The sequence below is a fragment of the Pinus tabuliformis genome, chromosome J, assembly GCF_031772625.1.
Source record: "Pinus tabuliformis cultivar Carrire ecotype Pingquan chromosome J, CPIR1, whole genome shotgun sequence".
NCBI classification, from domain to species: domain Eukaryota; kingdom Viridiplantae; phylum Streptophyta; class Pinopsida; order Pinales; family Pinaceae; genus Pinus; species Pinus tabuliformis.
Genome location: NC_142295.1, coordinates 1,534,089,523 through 1,534,107,923, shown reverse-complemented (window position 1 = coordinate 1,534,107,923; position 18,401 = coordinate 1,534,089,523). Strand labels below are relative to the sequence as shown.

The 18,401-nt window shown below is 38.2% G+C and overlaps 1 protein-coding gene across 1 annotated transcript in view; it reads right to left on the bottom strand.

Moving 5' to 3' along the window:
• LOC149233367 (uncharacterized) overlaps nt 1-18,401 on the bottom strand; it is a 300,157-nt gene that overhangs the window by 113,560 nt on the left and 168,196 nt on the right. Inside the window, exon 5 of the mRNA XM_089379732.1 lies at nt 13,131-13,364. Coding sequence (XP_089235858.1) covers nt 13,131-13,364 — 234 coding nt within the window. The remainder of the gene's footprint in view (nt 1-13,130; nt 13,365-18,401) is intronic.

The window sequence follows — 18,401 nt, the reverse complement described above, 5'->3', positions numbered from 1 at the left end:
TCGATTTCCTTTTTTTTGTTTAGTTTTAAATTTTACAAAGTTAGCATTAGATTTAGATTTTCGCCTTTTTTTATAATTTAAAATTTTAAAAATCATAAAAAATTAAAAATTGAAAAAATATAAAAAAAGGCATCTAAGAGTTGTTTTTTTTTTTTTTAAATCTTAGATTTAAATTAGTGTTAAGCTTTATTTTTTGTTTAGGTTTGGTTTAGTTTAATCTTTATTTTTTAATTTAGTTTTGTTTTGTAAAAAAACACAAAAAAAAACAAAACAAAAGAGTATATTCTTAGTTTTAGTCTTCTTTGGGTTAAGCTTCAGTTTTGATTTTTTTTAGTTTAGTCTTGTTTTAACTTTAGAGTAAAAAATGTCATTAAAAAATCAGTATATAAAAAATAATATATATATATATAAAATTAAAAAGAATTTGACTTCATTTTTTATGGATTAGGTATTGATTTTCTTTTAAGCTTTTAGTTTTAATTTAGTTTTGTTTTGATATTAATTTCATAAATTATAAATTATAAAAAAAAGTTTTAAATTTTACATTTTGCTCTGATCTTTTTAAATGTATTTAAGATTTAGTTTTAATAATTTTAAATTTCCTTTAGTTTAGAATAGATTTAGGCTTTATTCTGATTTTAAATTTAAAAAATAAATAAATAAATCATAAAAGGTTAGAAAAGTAAACTTTTTGTTTTATTATTTACCCTTCCATTATGCTTAACATAGGTTTTTTTGGGGTTCTTAAGAATTATGTATAGTTAAGTTAAATTTTGTTTTATTTTTTTTTTAATCACAAAAAATAATAATAATAATAAATTTAGTCTTAATGATTTAGTTCATTCTTTTATTTCAATTTAATTTTGATAAAAATATATAAAAATAAAAAATAAAAAAATTCCCAAAAATCATAAAAAAGTTGATCCTTAGGCCTTTTAGAGTTTTGTTTAGATTTTCAGATATTAGTTTTGTTTTATCTTAATCTTAGAATTTTATTTAGAAATCAAAAAAAAAATATTCATAGGATTAAATTTTAATAATTTTGAGTTTCATTTAGTTTACTTTAGTTTAATTTTGTTTTATTTATATAAAAATTAAAAAATTTTGAAAAGCTTAGCTAAAAATTGAAAAATCATTTTGGTATCATTTTGTGGTATCTATGTGTCACTGTTCCATAGTTAAATACACTTAAATGTTTATTTGAAGTTAGCTATGTGAAAGTGGTCGCTGATTAGCATTTAAATTTTATGATCATTTAAAGCATTTAATTTTTCTTTAGAAATTTAATTGCGGCATCATTACTAAGGCGTTGTGCGTCTGTTGAATATCTTGCATTCTGCTTGGGTTATTTGATAATAAATGATTGTTAATCATGGAATTATAAAGTTCATATTTCGCAGTTTTTGATAAACAATTATTTAATCATTAACTCCATAAGGCACTGGTACATTAATTTCTAAACCATTCAAGTACTAAATTGCCTTGTTGTGTCTCCCAACCCAACTGGTCCACAGTTGGTCTTCATTCATCCAATAGGGTCTACCCCCCTTAGCCTCGGGAGACGGCTTAAACGGAGGGATCGGGGATCAGGGTGACAGCCCCCGGTCTGAGCATCGCCGTGACAATCTGTGCAACAACAATGCTAATGTTAAATTCTTAAAGTAAAAGGATGAAAACGAAGATTAAGGAGAATGTCACTTTTTTCATTTTCATCCTTTTACTTAAAGAATCTAACATTACCATGAATCGCATATCAATACTAGGGCCATAGGCTTGATCATTAGTTTGCCCCACTCATAACTTATTTGTTTCTTTGAAAAGAATTGCCTTTGGAATATTACTAAAAAAAAGACTAAATGATTCCGAAAACTAGGGAGCGTTTTTTTTGCCGGGAGCGCGCTCCTGACTCACTCCCGCCCGGAGTGTGAATTCGGAGCGGGAGCGTGAGGGAAGGGGGACGCTCCCCGCAACCCTATTCTAACGAATTGCGAGTAACTAAAGGCCATATATTTATGAGAAAATGCAAGTTTCCTGGGTTATACGTCTGAGATAAATGTGATTTCTTTGTGGCAAATGATCTAAGATAAAAGCGAGTTCCCATGGCATATGAGCCAATATTGATGCTATCTCCTGTGACTAAGATTGATGGGTTTTATCATGATGATGGAAAATTTGGAGGGCTTGACTTGGCATCATGGAAGTTGAATTCTTATATTAGTCTAGGGGGCTTGGATATCTCACTTTGATCTGATTCTATAAGAAGTGAAGTTATTTGGGTTTTCCCCCTTGTGGGGTTTTTCCCTGGCTTGGAGCTTACATCTTTGTGTTCTTTTTCTATTGTGATCTGCATGGTTTATGTTTTGGTAATTGTTTGATGAAGAAGAACATAATAAAAGAATAATTAACCAACAAATACTCACAAGCAATTATCAAGTAAGAGAAATCAACCCTAATTTGCTGCACTATTGGTTTGTCAACAGTATGCCCTCAACTAATATCTTACCAAAGCTAAAATTGTTGGATCTAGATTTAGATTTTCAATAGCCTTGTAAAGTCCATTCATGACTTCATCTTTATGTCTTGATAACCCAAACAATCTAGGGTCCAAATAGCATGTTGTTGCATGTAATGGACTATGCATCATCTTCCATCTTTGATCAACTACCTCACATATCTCCTGGTAATTAGCTTCCACATTACTAAAAGCACTTGCCCTCACTAATTTCTTGGGCTAACATCATAATTTGTTTGTTGTTATATGCTATATTAGCAATCAAATTTTGTTGTGATTTTGTCCTTACTCTACTCTTAAATTTAGCCTTCACTCCATATAATTTTTATACATTTTAACGGCTAAATTTGCTACTGATATAAACTTTTGTTTTGCCACAATTTGATGCCTTAAAACCCTAATTTATAGCTGGCATGAGTTTTTCTTGATTTGGTGTGTTCACTATTCGAGACTCCTTAAGCTAAACCCTAGCAGAATGACCCATAGGCCTTTTGAACCCCAATCTTGAATTTACTTTGTCATACATTGTAAACCCTAGATTCTCATATTATTATCTAGTGGATTTGTATTGTAGGATCCTTAGGGGGCATTTCGCTTAAGATTCTTAGGTTACTTGACCCCTAATCCCTCTAGGAAAGCCTCCCTTGTGTTGGATTGTGTCCACTAAATAGGGGAGAGTAGTTTCTCAAGTGACAATGGTAACATACCCATGTGTTGCACATTGTCTAAGTCACCTAATGAGGGATTGTACTACATTCTAGATTTCATTGTAACAGGCCTCAAATTGCCTTAGTCAAGGTTAGCTAGAAGAGCTCACCTTTCTTGCTACCTGACCTAGCATACCTTGGCTTGTAGGAAAACCCTCCATAGGTTAGGAATCCACATTCCTTAGCCATAAAGCGAGAGGCAAGGCCACCAAGGTGACAGTGCGTAGCTTTCCTAGCAGTTGCCCCTTGGCTGTCATCCGTAGGACCGGACTTTTCCTTCACCAAGAGTTTGAGAGATAACATGGTCCAAAATGAGATTGAAACCCTCATTTAAAGAAAAATTTCTGGTGTTAGAAGCTTCTAGAAATCTCATTAATTCATAATTAACCGCCAACTAGGCATTAAAACCAAAATTGTGAGTCCTTGCAATCAAATTAAAGCAAAATCAGAGCCAAATTTGTTTTGTAAATGCACTGTACGAAAGTTGAGACGTGCATGGAACACATTTCAATCCATACAAAATGTGTTTCCCATAAATGAGACACGTTTCATACAAACTGAAGCTCATTTCAAGCACATTTCAAGAGCATTTCATATTTTCACTACAGAAGCACAACTCATATGTTGGAAATAATACTGAGAGGCGGGGGGTGAATCAGTATTATCAAATTCTTTTCAATATATCTTCCAGATTTATACTTTAAGTTATTCTTTAGATATTGATCATTAGTTTGTATGTCAGTACCATATAATAATGATCAAGAACAGGAAAAACAGATAATCACACCAAGGAACACCAGATATAAGGTGGAAACCCAATGTGGGTGAAAACCACCTACTGCAATATGTCTCTATCTTTTTTCAATTAGAAACTTCTTTTACAATGATTTTGTACTGGTGCAGTCCTTTACCAGTACGCAGGCTGCAACTTGCAGAGAGCTACAACCCTCTCTCGTTTTCCAGTCTCTCCTGGAAGGGAGCTACAACCTCCTACTTCTTTTCTTCCAAGGACCACTTTTCATAAATTTTCAAACTGGATCCATGAACATCAAATAATCATCAAGTACATGTGAATCACCCAATCAACTTTTTCAATCAACCAATAACTTCTCAAAATGCAGTAACTAGATCAGCAATAACAGTAATCTAAACCCAGAACTCTTCAGCAATATATAAAAGACAGCCAACAAATGTTTCAAGAAAGGTCCGCAACTTCACCAATAGAGGCCTGCGAATATCCGCAGCTCTTCTGTGTCTAAACTGCGCAGATCCGCACCTGGTCCTTCTTCTGCTCTGCATACCTCCGCACCTACTCCTTCTGCTGCCCTGCGTACCTCTGCTCAAATCCGCACCTGCACTGTCTGTCTGACAGCGTACCTCCGCACTAGTCCTACTGCTCCCCTGCGTACCTCTGCACTGTGCCTTCTGCTCCCCTGCGTACCTCCGCACTGTGCCTTTTTCTGCGCTGCGTACCTCGCACCTGCACCTTCTGCTGCGCTGCGGATCCCCGCACCTGCGCCTTCTGCTGTTCTGTGGACCCCCGCACCTGCTCTGTGGATCGTCTGCGGACCTCTGAATAGAGCCAAATTAACAGTCCTCCAATGTGCCACAGACAGTCAGATCCTCAGATCTGATCATGCGCCCGAGAGATCACGACCTATCAATAGATTCGCCTTAAAATTCACCTTAAAATTCACCTTGATTTAGATCTAGCTTTTAAAATTGATCACCCAAAATTTCAGATCTTAAGATATTCAATTTTCACAAATGTTTAGCCAAGTGATCTCCCTTCCTTTTTATAGGGAAGCCCTTATTCACACCATGGGACAAAACCATCGAAAACCAATACAAGGGATCCAAACCGGGGTTCAATACTTTAGATCCTATACCACGGACCAAAACCATAGGATCATGATCGATGGGCTAAATACCAAGGGCCAAACATAAGAAACCCCACGTGTGCGCGCTTCGCTGCATTGGAGTGAGTGAACTGGGGTCCGCACCTTCTGAACGGAGCACCTGCGAATATGTCCGCACTTCTTGGTCAGCGTACCTGTGGGTCCGCAGCTTCTCTTAGGATCACCTGCGGGTATCTCATTTTCTATGATTTTGAGAGCCTGAACAGAGATCTACCACTTGAGAGAGTTGCCATCAAGTACAACTCACGTGCCATAGCACCAAACCTGAATCAAAATGCCAACAATCTCCCCCTTTGGACTTGATGGTAACTCCAAGGTCCTCAAAGTCATTCTCCCCCTTTGACATCAAGGGCAAAGGGCAGACTAAGATATTCTCTTCCTTTGCTGTCCATACTCCCCCTGAGTGCCTGCTGAAATTTCTGAATGAGCTCCCCCTGACTATAGACCAGATCTGCAAAAGAAAAATTCTTCAAGAAGAACCATAAACTACCATACACCATACATGACTTTGACAAAAGAGATAGAGACATATTAGCAGCAATATTCAGATCAGCATCCATGTTCTCCTTCTGTACTTTCTCTTCCAAGATCTTCTACCATAATGCCAACAATGCATTATTAGAAGAATATATGCTCCCCCTGAACCTGTGCCATTCGATCTTCGACCAATCCATAACCCAGCAAATGTACGCGTATACCCCATATGAAACTCGCGTACAACCAATAATCTATGAAACAGATGAGATTCAACAACAACATGATGCATCAACTACCCCCAACTTTTGCCTGAGGTATTCAAACGTTTCCCTGGGCAGTGGTTTGGTGAGAATATCAGCAACTTCTTCCTTAAAAGGAACATACTCCAATTTGACCTTTTGTTCCAACACTTGTTCCCGGAGAAAGTGATACTTGATCGGTATGTGCTTGGTTTTTGAATGCATGACTGGGTTCTTCGAAATGCTGATTGCACTTGTATTATCACAAAAGATGGAGATAGGTGGTGTACAAGTGATTTGAAAATCCTGCAAGGTCTGCATCATCCAAAGGAGTTGAGTGCAGCAAGATGCAGCAGCCACATATTCCGCTTCAGCTGTAGATAAAGCAATCGAACTCTGGTTCTTGCTGAACTAAGATACTAATCTGGAACCCATAAAGAATGCACCACCACTTGTGCTCTTTCTGTCATCCACGCTTCCAGCCCAATCTGCATTTGTATAAGCATGAAGAGTGAGATCTGTATTTCTAGGATACCATAAGCCATAGTTTTGAGTTCCTTGAAGGTACTTGAAAATTCTCTTCACTGCCTGAAGATGAATTTCCTTTGGGTTTGCCTGAAATCTTCCAACTATTTCCACTGCATGCATAATGTCTGGTCGGGTACCTGTCAAATAAAGTAGACTTCCAATCATAGATCTATAGGTTGGCTGATGCACTGCTGCTGATTCATCATTTGCACTGAGGCTACATCCTGTAACCATGGGGGTGCATACTGGTTTTGCATCTTCCATGCCATATTTCTTCAAGATCTGCTTGAGATACTTGGTTTGAGACAAAAAGATACCGTCTTCATTTTGTTGGATTTGCAAACCAAGAAAGTATGTCAGTTCTCCAAGCAAAGACATTTCGAATTCTTTCTGCATCACCAAGGAAAAGCTTTGACTCATAGCTTCTTCATTGCTGCCAAAGATAATATCATTTACATACACAACAAGTATTAGCAATTTGTCATTTTCAATTTTTATATAAAGATTGCTATCTGCTGATCCTTTTGAAAAACCTTGTTGATGAAGGTATTTGTCCAAACGGTAATACCAAGCCCTTGGAGCCTGTTTAAGACCATAGAGAGCCTTTTTCAGTCTACATACAAGATTTGGATCATTCCCAAGAATGAAACCATCTGGCTGCTCAATGTATACTTCTTCTTCTAAGTCTCCATTCAGAAAGGCTGATTTCACGTCCATTTGAAATACTTTGAACTTCTGAAAGCTTGAGAGAGCAAGGAACATTCGGATGGCCTCAAGTCTTGCAACAGGAGAAAACGTTTCTTCAAAGTCTATTCCTTCTTGTTGAGCATACCCTTTACAAACAAGTCTGGCCTTGTTTCTAATTATTTCCCCATTTTCATTCAACTTATTTTTGAAGACCCATTTTGTCCCTATGACATTCTTATCTTTTGGTCTAGGAACCAACTCCCAAGTATTGTTCTTTTCGATCTGCTCAAGTTCTTCATCCATTGCCTTGACCGAGCATTCATCTTTGCTTGCCTCTCTTACATTTTGTGGTTCAGTGGAGGAGAGTAATGCCAAATAGCTTGAAGCTTCTGCAATTGTTCTTCTTGTTTGTACGCCTGCCTCCTTTTGCCCCAAGATTTGAGATTCTGGATGATTCTTTTAAACATACCTGGACGGAGTCTTCTCTTCTATCCTTGTCTGTTCCTTTGGTGCCTCTTGAGGTTCATCTTCATCTTCAGTCTGATTTGGAGGGTAGTCTTCATCCTCTTCGATATTTTCATGATTTACTTGCCTAGGAATGTTCTCTTTTTCATCAACCACCACATCAATGCTATCAACAATTCTTCCAAGTCTTTTATTGTAACACTTATATGCTTTGCTGTGAGGAGAATAACCAAGGAGAATGCCTTCATCTGCTCTAGGTTCAAGTTTTCCAAGTTGTTCATCATTATTCTTAATATAGCATTTGCTTCCAAAAATTTTGAAATGCTTTACCGAATGAGTCTCACCATACCAGAGCTCATGAGGAGTTTGAGTGTTGTTCACTCGGACATTTGTTTTCTTGAGAATAACAACCGCGGCAAATGCAGCTTCACCCCAGAAGGTTGCAGGAGTTCCAGACTCATCAAGCATAGCACGAGCCATTTGTTGAACCGTTCAGTTCATCCTTTCCACCACTCCATTTTGCTGAGGAGTCCTAGCTGTAGAGAATTCCCTTCTTATTCCATGTTCTTCACAGAAATCAAAATATTCATATGAGGTAAACTCCCCACCTCTGTCAGACCTGAGGCACTTAATTTTGTGATCTGATTCGTTTTCAGCCAAGGCTTTGAAAGATTTGAATTTTTTGAATGCTTCGTCCTTGTGTTTCATAAGTCCTAACCAAACCATCCTGGAGAAGTCGTCAATGAATAATATAAAGTATTCTTCTCCTCGAGGTGACCTTGTCCTAAATGGACCACATACATCTGTATGGACTAGTTCAAGAGGCCTGTTGGCTGATCCTTCCTTCTCAGGGAAGTTAGTTCTGGTTTGCTTACCAAACTAACATGATTTGCATATGGTGTTGTCTGGAATTTTGATATCTGGAAGACCACGAACTACCTGGTACTTGCATGCTTTCCTTATTTGTGAAAAGCTTAGATGCCCCAACCTCCGATGCCATAACCAGTGTTCATCATCCTTGCTCAAATAGCATTGTTGTTGTCCTTCTTCAAATATGTATAAGTTATTTGGAGTTCTTCTGCCATTGATCACTGTTTTTCCTGTATCAAGATCACGAACACTACATCCATTTGATCGAAATATTACCTCGAGGCTCGGTTCCTTGATCGCACATCTGAGTGACACTCAGAAGATTATGCTTCAAGCCATCAACATACAAAACATTTCCAGATTTGACCTTTTCTTTCAACTGAGCAGTGCCTTTTCCTTTTATGACTGCAGGGGTATCATTTCCAAAAGAAACTTTCTTTCCCTTTTCTAAAACACTATATGATTCAAGTTTTTCTTTATCACCTATCATATGTTTCGAACATATGCGGTCGATGTACCATTGATTTTCCTGTCCTTCTGCATAAAAGGCTATCCCACATCTTTCTGGTTGTGGTTCCTTTATTCTCCATGTTCTGGTACTGGAGGCTTGTTCCTTTGTCTGCCAAAACCTGCTCCTGCATTTAGAATCTTCATGACCAAAGTTATTACAAATAGAACATTCAATTTCATTTTCAAGGGCCGAAAAGTTGTTATAGGTCCTTTTCGTGATCCCAGTCATACTTCTTTGTTTTTGATTTTCTCTAGTCATGATTGTTTTATAGGCAACACATTGAGCTGCTTTGTGGCCAAAGTTATGGCAAGAGAAACATTGGCCATTGAAGAAACTTCTGTGATTATCAAATCTACCTGCCAAATGATTGTAGTTTCTATTGTCATCCATTCTTGAGGCAAATTGAGAAGATTTAACCTGTGGCTGGTTGTAGCTTTTGTTCAACCTTATGGTGGATTGCCCCTGATTTACCTGGTAGTTCTTGTTTATTCTTGATGTAATTCGGCCTCGTTTTACCTGGTGATCTCCATTGGGCTTTTGCTCATCCCTCCTTGCTACATTGAGATAACTCTTTGAGGTGGATGCTTGAGATGCTTCTCCATTATACCCCAGACCTGTCTTGATTAGTGGAGAACGCTGTACATTGATAATCTCATCCAGAGTTTCAGATCCTTTAACAAATTTAAGATTAAGAACCTTTGTTTTCTCAATTTCTTTTCTAAGGCCAACAATTTCACATTCTAACTTCTCAAGAAATTTTTCTTTTTCATCAAGTTGGAATTGCAGAGTATCAATGATCACATTCTTTTCTTCTAAACATGTTTTGAGTCTAGAAATCTCTTCATAAAAGCCATCCACATCTATAGCATCCATGTAATCATCATCTTCAAAAGCCATTAAAAGTTTATAGTTATTACCTCGTTCATCTTCATCACTATTTGAAAGACCATCACTATCTTCATGAGTATAGTAACTTTTCTTAGTTACATTCTGTTTCTTGTTCCATCTAACAGGTTCCTTCCCTTTGTCAGTTTTATCCTTATGAGGACATTTGGCAACATAGTGACCGACTCTCCCAGAAGCAAAACATTTGAAAGGTAACTTACCTCTGAATCTTCCAGTACCCCGTTGAAAGTTTTTGACAAAATTTGATTCTTCTTCCTCTTCTGACGCATGTCCTAACTCATAGTAGTCTCCTTTGCCTGAAGCCTTGAAAGTTGCTTCTCTCCTGTCTGATGGTCCTCCCTTCCTCATTTAATAAGCAGTTAGAATCCCGTGTAGCTGTGACATGGTAAGGTTTCGTAGATTCTCCTTTTCTTCTATTGCAGAAACTTTAGATTCAAACCTAGGGGACAAAGATCTTAGAACCTTTTCAACCACAACAGCCTCTTTTATTTCTTCACCCAAATTTTTCATACAATTAACAATCTCATCTACACGAAGGAAATAGTTAGCCACACTTTCATCATTGTGCATTCTGAGATTTTCATACTGAATCCTGAGGGTTTGAAGTTTTGCTCGTTTTACCTGTTCATCTCCTTCATAGCTCAAAACAATCTTGTCCCATATTTCTTTTGCGGATTTATATTGCATTACCTTGACAAATTCTGATTGAGATAGGCATCCTAATAGAGTATTGACTGCTTTTGCATTTGTTTCATATTTCTTCTTCTCAGCCGGATCTGTAGGAGTTGCTGAAGGAAAAGTGTACCCTGTATCTATGATATCCCAGACTTCTGTACCAAGTGATTGTAGATACGCAGTAACTCTTACCTTCCAATAAACAAAGTTTGTCCCATCAAAAATCGGTGGCCTGATAGATGCTTCTCTCTCGTAGTTGCTCATGATGATGGATCTTCCTCCAAGCGATCAAGCTTCTTCAGAAGGACCTGCTCTGGTACCAATTGTTGGAAATAATACTGAGAGGGGGGGGTGAATCAGTATTATCAAATTCTTTTCAATATATCTTCCAGATTTATACTTTAAGTTATTCTTCAGATATTGATCATTAGTTTGTATGTCAGTGCCATATAATAATGAGCAAGAACAGGAAAAACAGATAATCACACCAAGGAACACCAGATATAAGGTGGAAACCCAATATGGGTGAGAACCACCTGCTGCAATATGTCTCTATCTTCTTTCAATTAGAAACTTCTTTTACAATGATTTTGTACTGGTGCAGTCCTTTACTAGTACGCAGGCTGCAACCTGCAGAGAGCTACAACCCTCTCTCGTTTTCCAGTCTCTCCTGGAAGGGAGCTACAACCCCCTACTTCTTTTCTTCCAAGGACCACTGTTCATAAATTTTCAAACTAGATCCATGAACATCAAATAATCATAAAGTACATGTGAATCACCCAATCAACTTTTTCAATCAACCAATAACTTCTCAGAATGCACTAACCAGATCAGCAATAACAGTAATCTAAACCCAGAACTCTTCAGCAATAGATAAAAGACAGCCAACAAATGTTTCAAGAAAGGTCCGCAACTTCACCAATAGAGTCCTGCGAATATCCGCAGCTCTTCTGTGTCTAAACTGCGCAGATCCGCACCTGGTCCTTCTTCTGCTTTGCGTACCTCTGCACCTACTCCTTCTGCTGCCCTACGTATCTCTGCTCAGATCCGCACCTACACTGTCTGTCTGACAGCGTACCTCCGCACTGGTCCTTTTGCTCCCTTGCATACCTCCGCAATGTGCCTTCTGCTCCCCTGCATACCTCCGCATTGTGCCTTTTTCTACGTTGCGTACCTCGCACCTGCGCCTTCTGTTGCGCTGCGGATCCCCACACCTGCGCCTTCTGCTGTGCTGCGGACCCCCGCACCTGCTCCGTGGATCGCCTGCGGACCTCTGAATAGAGCCAAATTAATAGTCCTCCAATGTGCCACAGACAGTCAGATCCACAGATCTGATCATGCGCCCGAGAGATCACGACCTATCAATAGATTCGCCTTAAAATTCACCTTGATTTAGATCTAGCTTTTAAAACCGATCACCCAAAATTTCAGATCTTAAGATATTCAATTTTCACAAGTGTTTAGCCAAGTGATCTCCTTTCCTTTTTATAGGCAAGCCCTTATTCACACCATGGGACAAAACCATCGAAAACCAATACAAGGGATCCAAACCGGGGTTCAATACTTTAGATCCTATACCACGGACCAAAACCATAGGATCATGATCGACGGGCTAAATACCAAGGGCCAAACATAAGAAACCCCATGTGTGCGCGCTTCTCTGCATTGGAGTGAGTGAACTGGGGTCCGCACCTTCTGAACGGAGCACCTGCAGATATGTCCGCACTTCTTGGTCGGCGTACCTGCGGGTCCGCAGTTTCTCTTAAGATCACCTGCGGGTATCTCATTTTCTATGATTTTGAGAGCCTGAACAAAGATCTGCCACTTGAGTGAGTTGCCATCAAGTACAACACCTGTGCCATAGCGCCAAACCTGAATCATAATGCCAACATCATATGGGGGGGCACATTTCCTGCAACATAGATTAGAAGGTACACTCAAGCATTCATCATCCTATGTACCGTAAGGTGCTAAACCATTATATATCCTATACATCTAGTTTAATCCTCAGATAACTACAAAAGTGGTATGGTACTGCAGCCCTCTCTAGGGTTGACTTGCAAGAACAAGCAAGTCCTAAAACAGGAATTATGGACAGCATAGAGATACAAATTATTGAGCATGATGCTCCACTGTTCTCTGAGTCATTCTTGTGCCAATCTTCAGTTAAGAAATCTGACTTATGACTTCAGATTAAAAAAAATAACAAATATTTGAGTGGTTACCTGGCCAGGTTTTATGATCAGGTTAATGACCAGATGCCACAAGATTCAGTTGTTCTTTTAAACTCAAGGGCAATGGAGATTCCAAAAGAATGTTTACTGCTTGTGTAAAATTTCCAATTACAACACTTTTATGAGTACACCCAAATCTTGCACTAAATGAACAGAAGACTGGATAAATTATAAAGCTCAGCTTTTTCACCATGTAGATGATATAAATTTTAAGCTAGTCCAGAAGTGAGAAGGGAATAAAAATGCTAATAGTTCCAAACTTCTATGAGTCTTCACTCCGACAAGAAGTTAAGTCAACGCTTCACCAAGGAAGAACAATGTTTATAACATTAAAGGGCATTATTCACATACTATAGTTACCACAAGAAAAGATGTTATGAAAAAGAAGAGCAGAGCAAACCTGGTGTACAGTATCATGGAGAACATCATTGAAACTCAATGCATGGATCAGACTGCCACATAGATCACCAGACGCATCTCGATTCATGTCTGCATAATGGTTGTAAGGGAAGGCATACAAATGCCCTACTGCTGCTATTGCCATCTCCACACACAATGCAAAGTTCTGAACATCAGCAGCCTCTTCTGCACTTTTGATAATCCCCAACTTAGCAGCTAGGAAAACTAGGACGCCCTGCTTGGAAAATGAAATGAGACAAATTAAACAAAACTGTTACAAGCAGTCGCCATTTAAGATGTCAAGCTTATTTGTTTAATGTGCACTCCTGTCCTTTATATTATTCTAAACTAAAACCAGTAACACTAATGTACACCAAAACACAAAAAAGGTAGTAACTCATTTTGAAATTAAAAGCAATAATCGATATACAACAGTATCCTTGCAAAGGATCCTCATCCAAGTTATACAGCAGGTAAGGAGAGTTAACATGAGTAGTTGAACAAGAAAAGATAAAAGTGGTAGGGACCTAACAAATTTTAACCTTAGAGCTAATCTTAATACTGCCAAACTATCAACAATAAGAGCAATGGCAATTAAGCATTAAAGCATTAGAGTGTCCCACATATCTTGAAAAGTGGACAAGTGGCAGATATTGAAGGATCACCCAAGGAAGGAATGAACAGTCCAAGAGAGCTTAATTAACAAGTATATATTCCTCCTTTTATTGTCCTTGAATGTCTTGCAGCCCAGTTTTAATCCCATTCAATGCACATGACAAATTAAAACAAGAATAGCATTAAATGTGTGTACTGACATGTAAGAGAACATATCCAACCATCAACAATTTGACAATAAAGAAGCTCCAAGATAAGATACTCCAATCCAAACATCAAAATTCATCTATGTTGCCAGGAAACGTGGCTTCGGGGACCGGGACGGGTACGTCATTTTTTGAAACATGGTGTGTGGGTTCGTCGGACGTATATTATAATTTGTATATATAATATATAAATATTATATTTTATAAATTATAATATATATGAATTTGTATATTTTTCAACTTTAAACAAGAAAACTAAAATATTTATAATTTAAACTTTATATATTTAAACATGCACATCATTGAACATTCAACATTCACAATGAAATTTCAAAATTTCTAGTTTGATATCAAGTGTAAATTGGAGTTTACATATTAATAAGAATCATGATATATGTCCATTGCATACTACATTCAAAATTTGCCTTAAGGCATCTCTCAACAAGAACTAGGAAATTTTAAAATACAAAAATAAAAATAGCTAATAGTGAACAATGGCTTCCTCAGCCATGTCATCAGCATCACTCAAATCTTCAGTTAGCATGCTCTCCAGGTAGGAATCACTCTCATCTTGAGGCTCCTGCTCATCCATAGCAACTGGAGGTAGCTCAATAAGGCCATCTGGTTGTATCTCCTCGTCCACACACATAGCATCATCTATGTATTGGTCCCATCTCTTGAAAGGGCCCCCCTTGTACCCAGGGTCTTTTTGAGATATGAGATGAAGTGTGCTATGAATGTACACTAAGTTCTCAGCCTTCTTTGAGCCCAACCTATTTCTCTTTACTGAATGGATAAAGGCATAAGTACTCCAACTCCTCTCGCAAGATGAAGAACTGGCTACCTGGAATATTGGGGGAAGCTCATTAAATTAATTAAAAAATTAAAAATTAAAATTAAAATGAACCCCAAAGAACCCTAAAGAACCCGATTTTGGGGTTCCAAGTACCCATCATCAGGGTTCTCTATACCCATCAAGACAAAAGAACCCAAATTTTTTTAATGGAGAACCCGGTTCTTCATTGAAGAACCCGGTTCTTATGAGTTCTTCTTAGAATAACCTGTACCCGAATCTAGTACTTGGGGACGAGAACCCGGGACGGGTTCGAGAACCCCACCCCCAGGGTTCGCAAACCCGTGCAACATAGGCTAATTGTTGTATTGCATAATTGCAAAATTATGGAATTATTGTTTCTATATAGCATCTCTCAATGTATGGGCCATGTATGTTGAATGAAATCTCCGAGGGATAATTCTACCATTGAATTTATCTTGATAAGCCATCTCTTTTTGCACAGCAAAGTATAAAAGCTTTGAGATCACTTCTTCTTGCCCTAAAGACCAAGCGAAGTAGTCCTTAAGGCCTCCTTGACCGAGAAACGAAGTCCTTTCTCATCATTCTCGTAGACTCCATTCTCCCCAAAGGAATAGGCACTGTTCTACCAATAGGTGATCACTCAAATAACATTTATCTTCACCTTTTCCCCTCTCTTCTGGGTCTAGTCAAGTTGGGTCACCTAGGGCATCATTTTCCCGACACAGTAACCATAAAAAAAGTTTGATCTCCTAGCCTCTTTCGCACTAATGTGTCTTCAAGGTCTCCTCCAAATTTAAAGAAATTTCAACGATGGAATTGTGAGATATCCCAAGCCCTAGCTCTAAGATCAAACTTTGCCCTAGTGTTCCCTAGGCTAGTACCTCATAGGATCAATTTGTCACCTTTAAGTGGAAATTCTTGTTTTGATCCTTTCCCCTTCCTTATCTAGGTTAAGATCATCATTGGTTGCTAAGCTCCCTCCACATAGGCTAGGCTAGGTCCACTTGGTCCCGTTTGGTCCCATACCTTTGAAAAGTCAGGTCTTCAATAACCACTTGGGATACCAAGTTCAATAAGGATTTTAGGGATTGGGAAACTCCTTTACAAGTCATATCCCCTCAAACTAGCCCTTAAATCCTCACCTCTTTCTCCTAGAAAGCCTTGTACCTTCCTTAAAGAGAAAGCAAGCTCCATTCTTGACCTCCTTTTAGGAAAAGGATCATTAAGGTCACTTCATATCCATTTGTTGATTCATCTTTCACAAGTGACTTTCCATATACCATGTGTCCTCCCATTGGTGAAAGTCTGTGAAGAGTAAGGAGTCTTAATTGAGGTGACAATGGGCTAAGTTTCCATCGTTGCCCTTGATCTAGTAGTTGTCCCTTAAGGAGTCCCTTTTAGACCTCGTGCTAGTTTGAGCAGTAACATTTTGGCGTCATTGTCGGGGACACAAAACGTGTGTTTTGTTTCCCATACGACATATTCACATATCATTATTGACGACTCCATTAAAAGAACGAAACCCTAGTTCTTCATTAATCTCTAAAGCCAATGCTTGTAGGGTGAAGCAAGCATTTGTCAAGGCAATTTCATTCACCCTCGTGACTCCCATGTCATTAAGGACCTAGCAACATGTTGACCACATATATTCCTGCCATAAAAGTGACAGGGATCCCACAGTATCCCTCATCGGAATGCATGAAGAATATGCCAATGTTCGATGGGGATCCACATTCCGCAACCAATCACATTGTAAGGTTCATAAGGTATCTTTCAAAGAAAAATATAACTCAACCTTGTGACTGTAACAACCAAAAGTCGTATACGTAGTGGAAATTGTAACGACCAAAAGTCGTATATGCAGCGGAAATCTTTAAAATATTTCAAAGACGTAAATGTCCATTGTAAGATATGTAACTTTATATTAAATATTGTATATTGAATCTATGTAAGATATGAGATTATGTTATGTAAAAATTAGTTAGGGTTATGTAAAATTAGATTAGCTGTAGTTATTTAGGAAAAATGGCATGACCAAAGATCATGCCCTTTCACCAAGAGGCACCTAAGGTTGTATATAACCGCGCCTCTCTCTAAAAATGTAATCATTCAATTCAGTATTCATTTATTAATAAAGATATTTATATATATATATATACATTTCTGTTGCCATTGAAGTCTGTCACTTCATCTGGTATCATAGCTATTCAGTTCTCCGGCTGTCCATCCGCTGACTCCGCTGTCCACTGCATAAACCGTATCACTCCGCCATCTATCTCGATTCGTATATCCCAACCCACGCTATTGGTTCAACCCTACATCTTTATATATATATTTCTGTTGCCATTGAAGTCTGTCACTTCATCTGGTATCAGAGCTATTCGGTTCTCCGGCTGTCCATCCGCTGACTCCGCTGTCCACTGCATAGACCATATCACTCTGCCATCTATCTCGATTCGTATATCCCAATCCACGCTACTGGTTCAACCCTGCGTCTCTGCTCCACTGCTCTTGTCCGCTGGCCATCCGCTCGTGATCACCACTGCATCAGCGTACCCTTCATCGTCCGCCGTCCAATTACTATCCGCAAACCCCACTCACCGTTGCATCTGATATATACACCTCCGTAAACCCCGCTATCCGCAAACCCTGCTCTTCTCGACTCTCTGCGTGCCTCACCGTTCATCAGCCACTGTGTATTCAACATTTCAGTCAAACCAGATTCCATGACCATGTTATCTAGTCCACCTTTCGTTGCTCCTATCAATCAACCAATACGTCCTAACGTTTTACGCGGTCCTTGATCCTCGCGGTGATATCCGCTCGAAGCATCGGTCAAACCGATCATGACCTTCCGGGTGGACGTGATTGTCCGTATAAATTACATATATAATATATGTATAAAATATATATATGATATATATAAAAGTTATATATAATACATAATTGTAATTTAAAAATTAAGTTATAAAGTTATATATAACATTAATTTATTTATATAAAAAAAAACCTAGTCATATAATTAAATTAATTAATTTAATTTAATTATTTAAAAAAAAATTAAGCTGGTAGATAAATACACGCCCCCACACTCGCTCAATGTCAATGACAATGGTTGATTTCCAAAAAAAATTGACTGACGCAATGCATAAGATAAATAACAACAACGATGAGGTCAATAAAAGATTAGATGAATTCCAGATCAAGCTTGAGGGGCAGGCTGACAATATCAATAATCTATAGGATACGACAAATCTAATAGAAATAAAGGCGGAAAATCAACATGTCCAAACAAAAGTAGACCTCAGAGAGTCCTTAACATTGCTGAAACTTCTGTGTAAAAAGATGAATTTTACACCAGCACAACTACTACAAGAAAATCAAGAAAATCAAGAGCACAACTCATCAGATTCAACAAAGTGAACAGACTCTCATGAAAACGCTGAATCCCTAAAAAAATCAGCAACACCCCACCAAGAAGTGAGTAACGTGACTCTTACAAACAAGCAACTCTGGGATACCTTTACCAATCAACACCCCTTTTTCGCTCAACCATTAGCAACATACCAGCGAAGGGCAAAAGTCGAGATGCCTAGATTCGACGGAAACGAAAAAAACAATGTTGCATCAATAA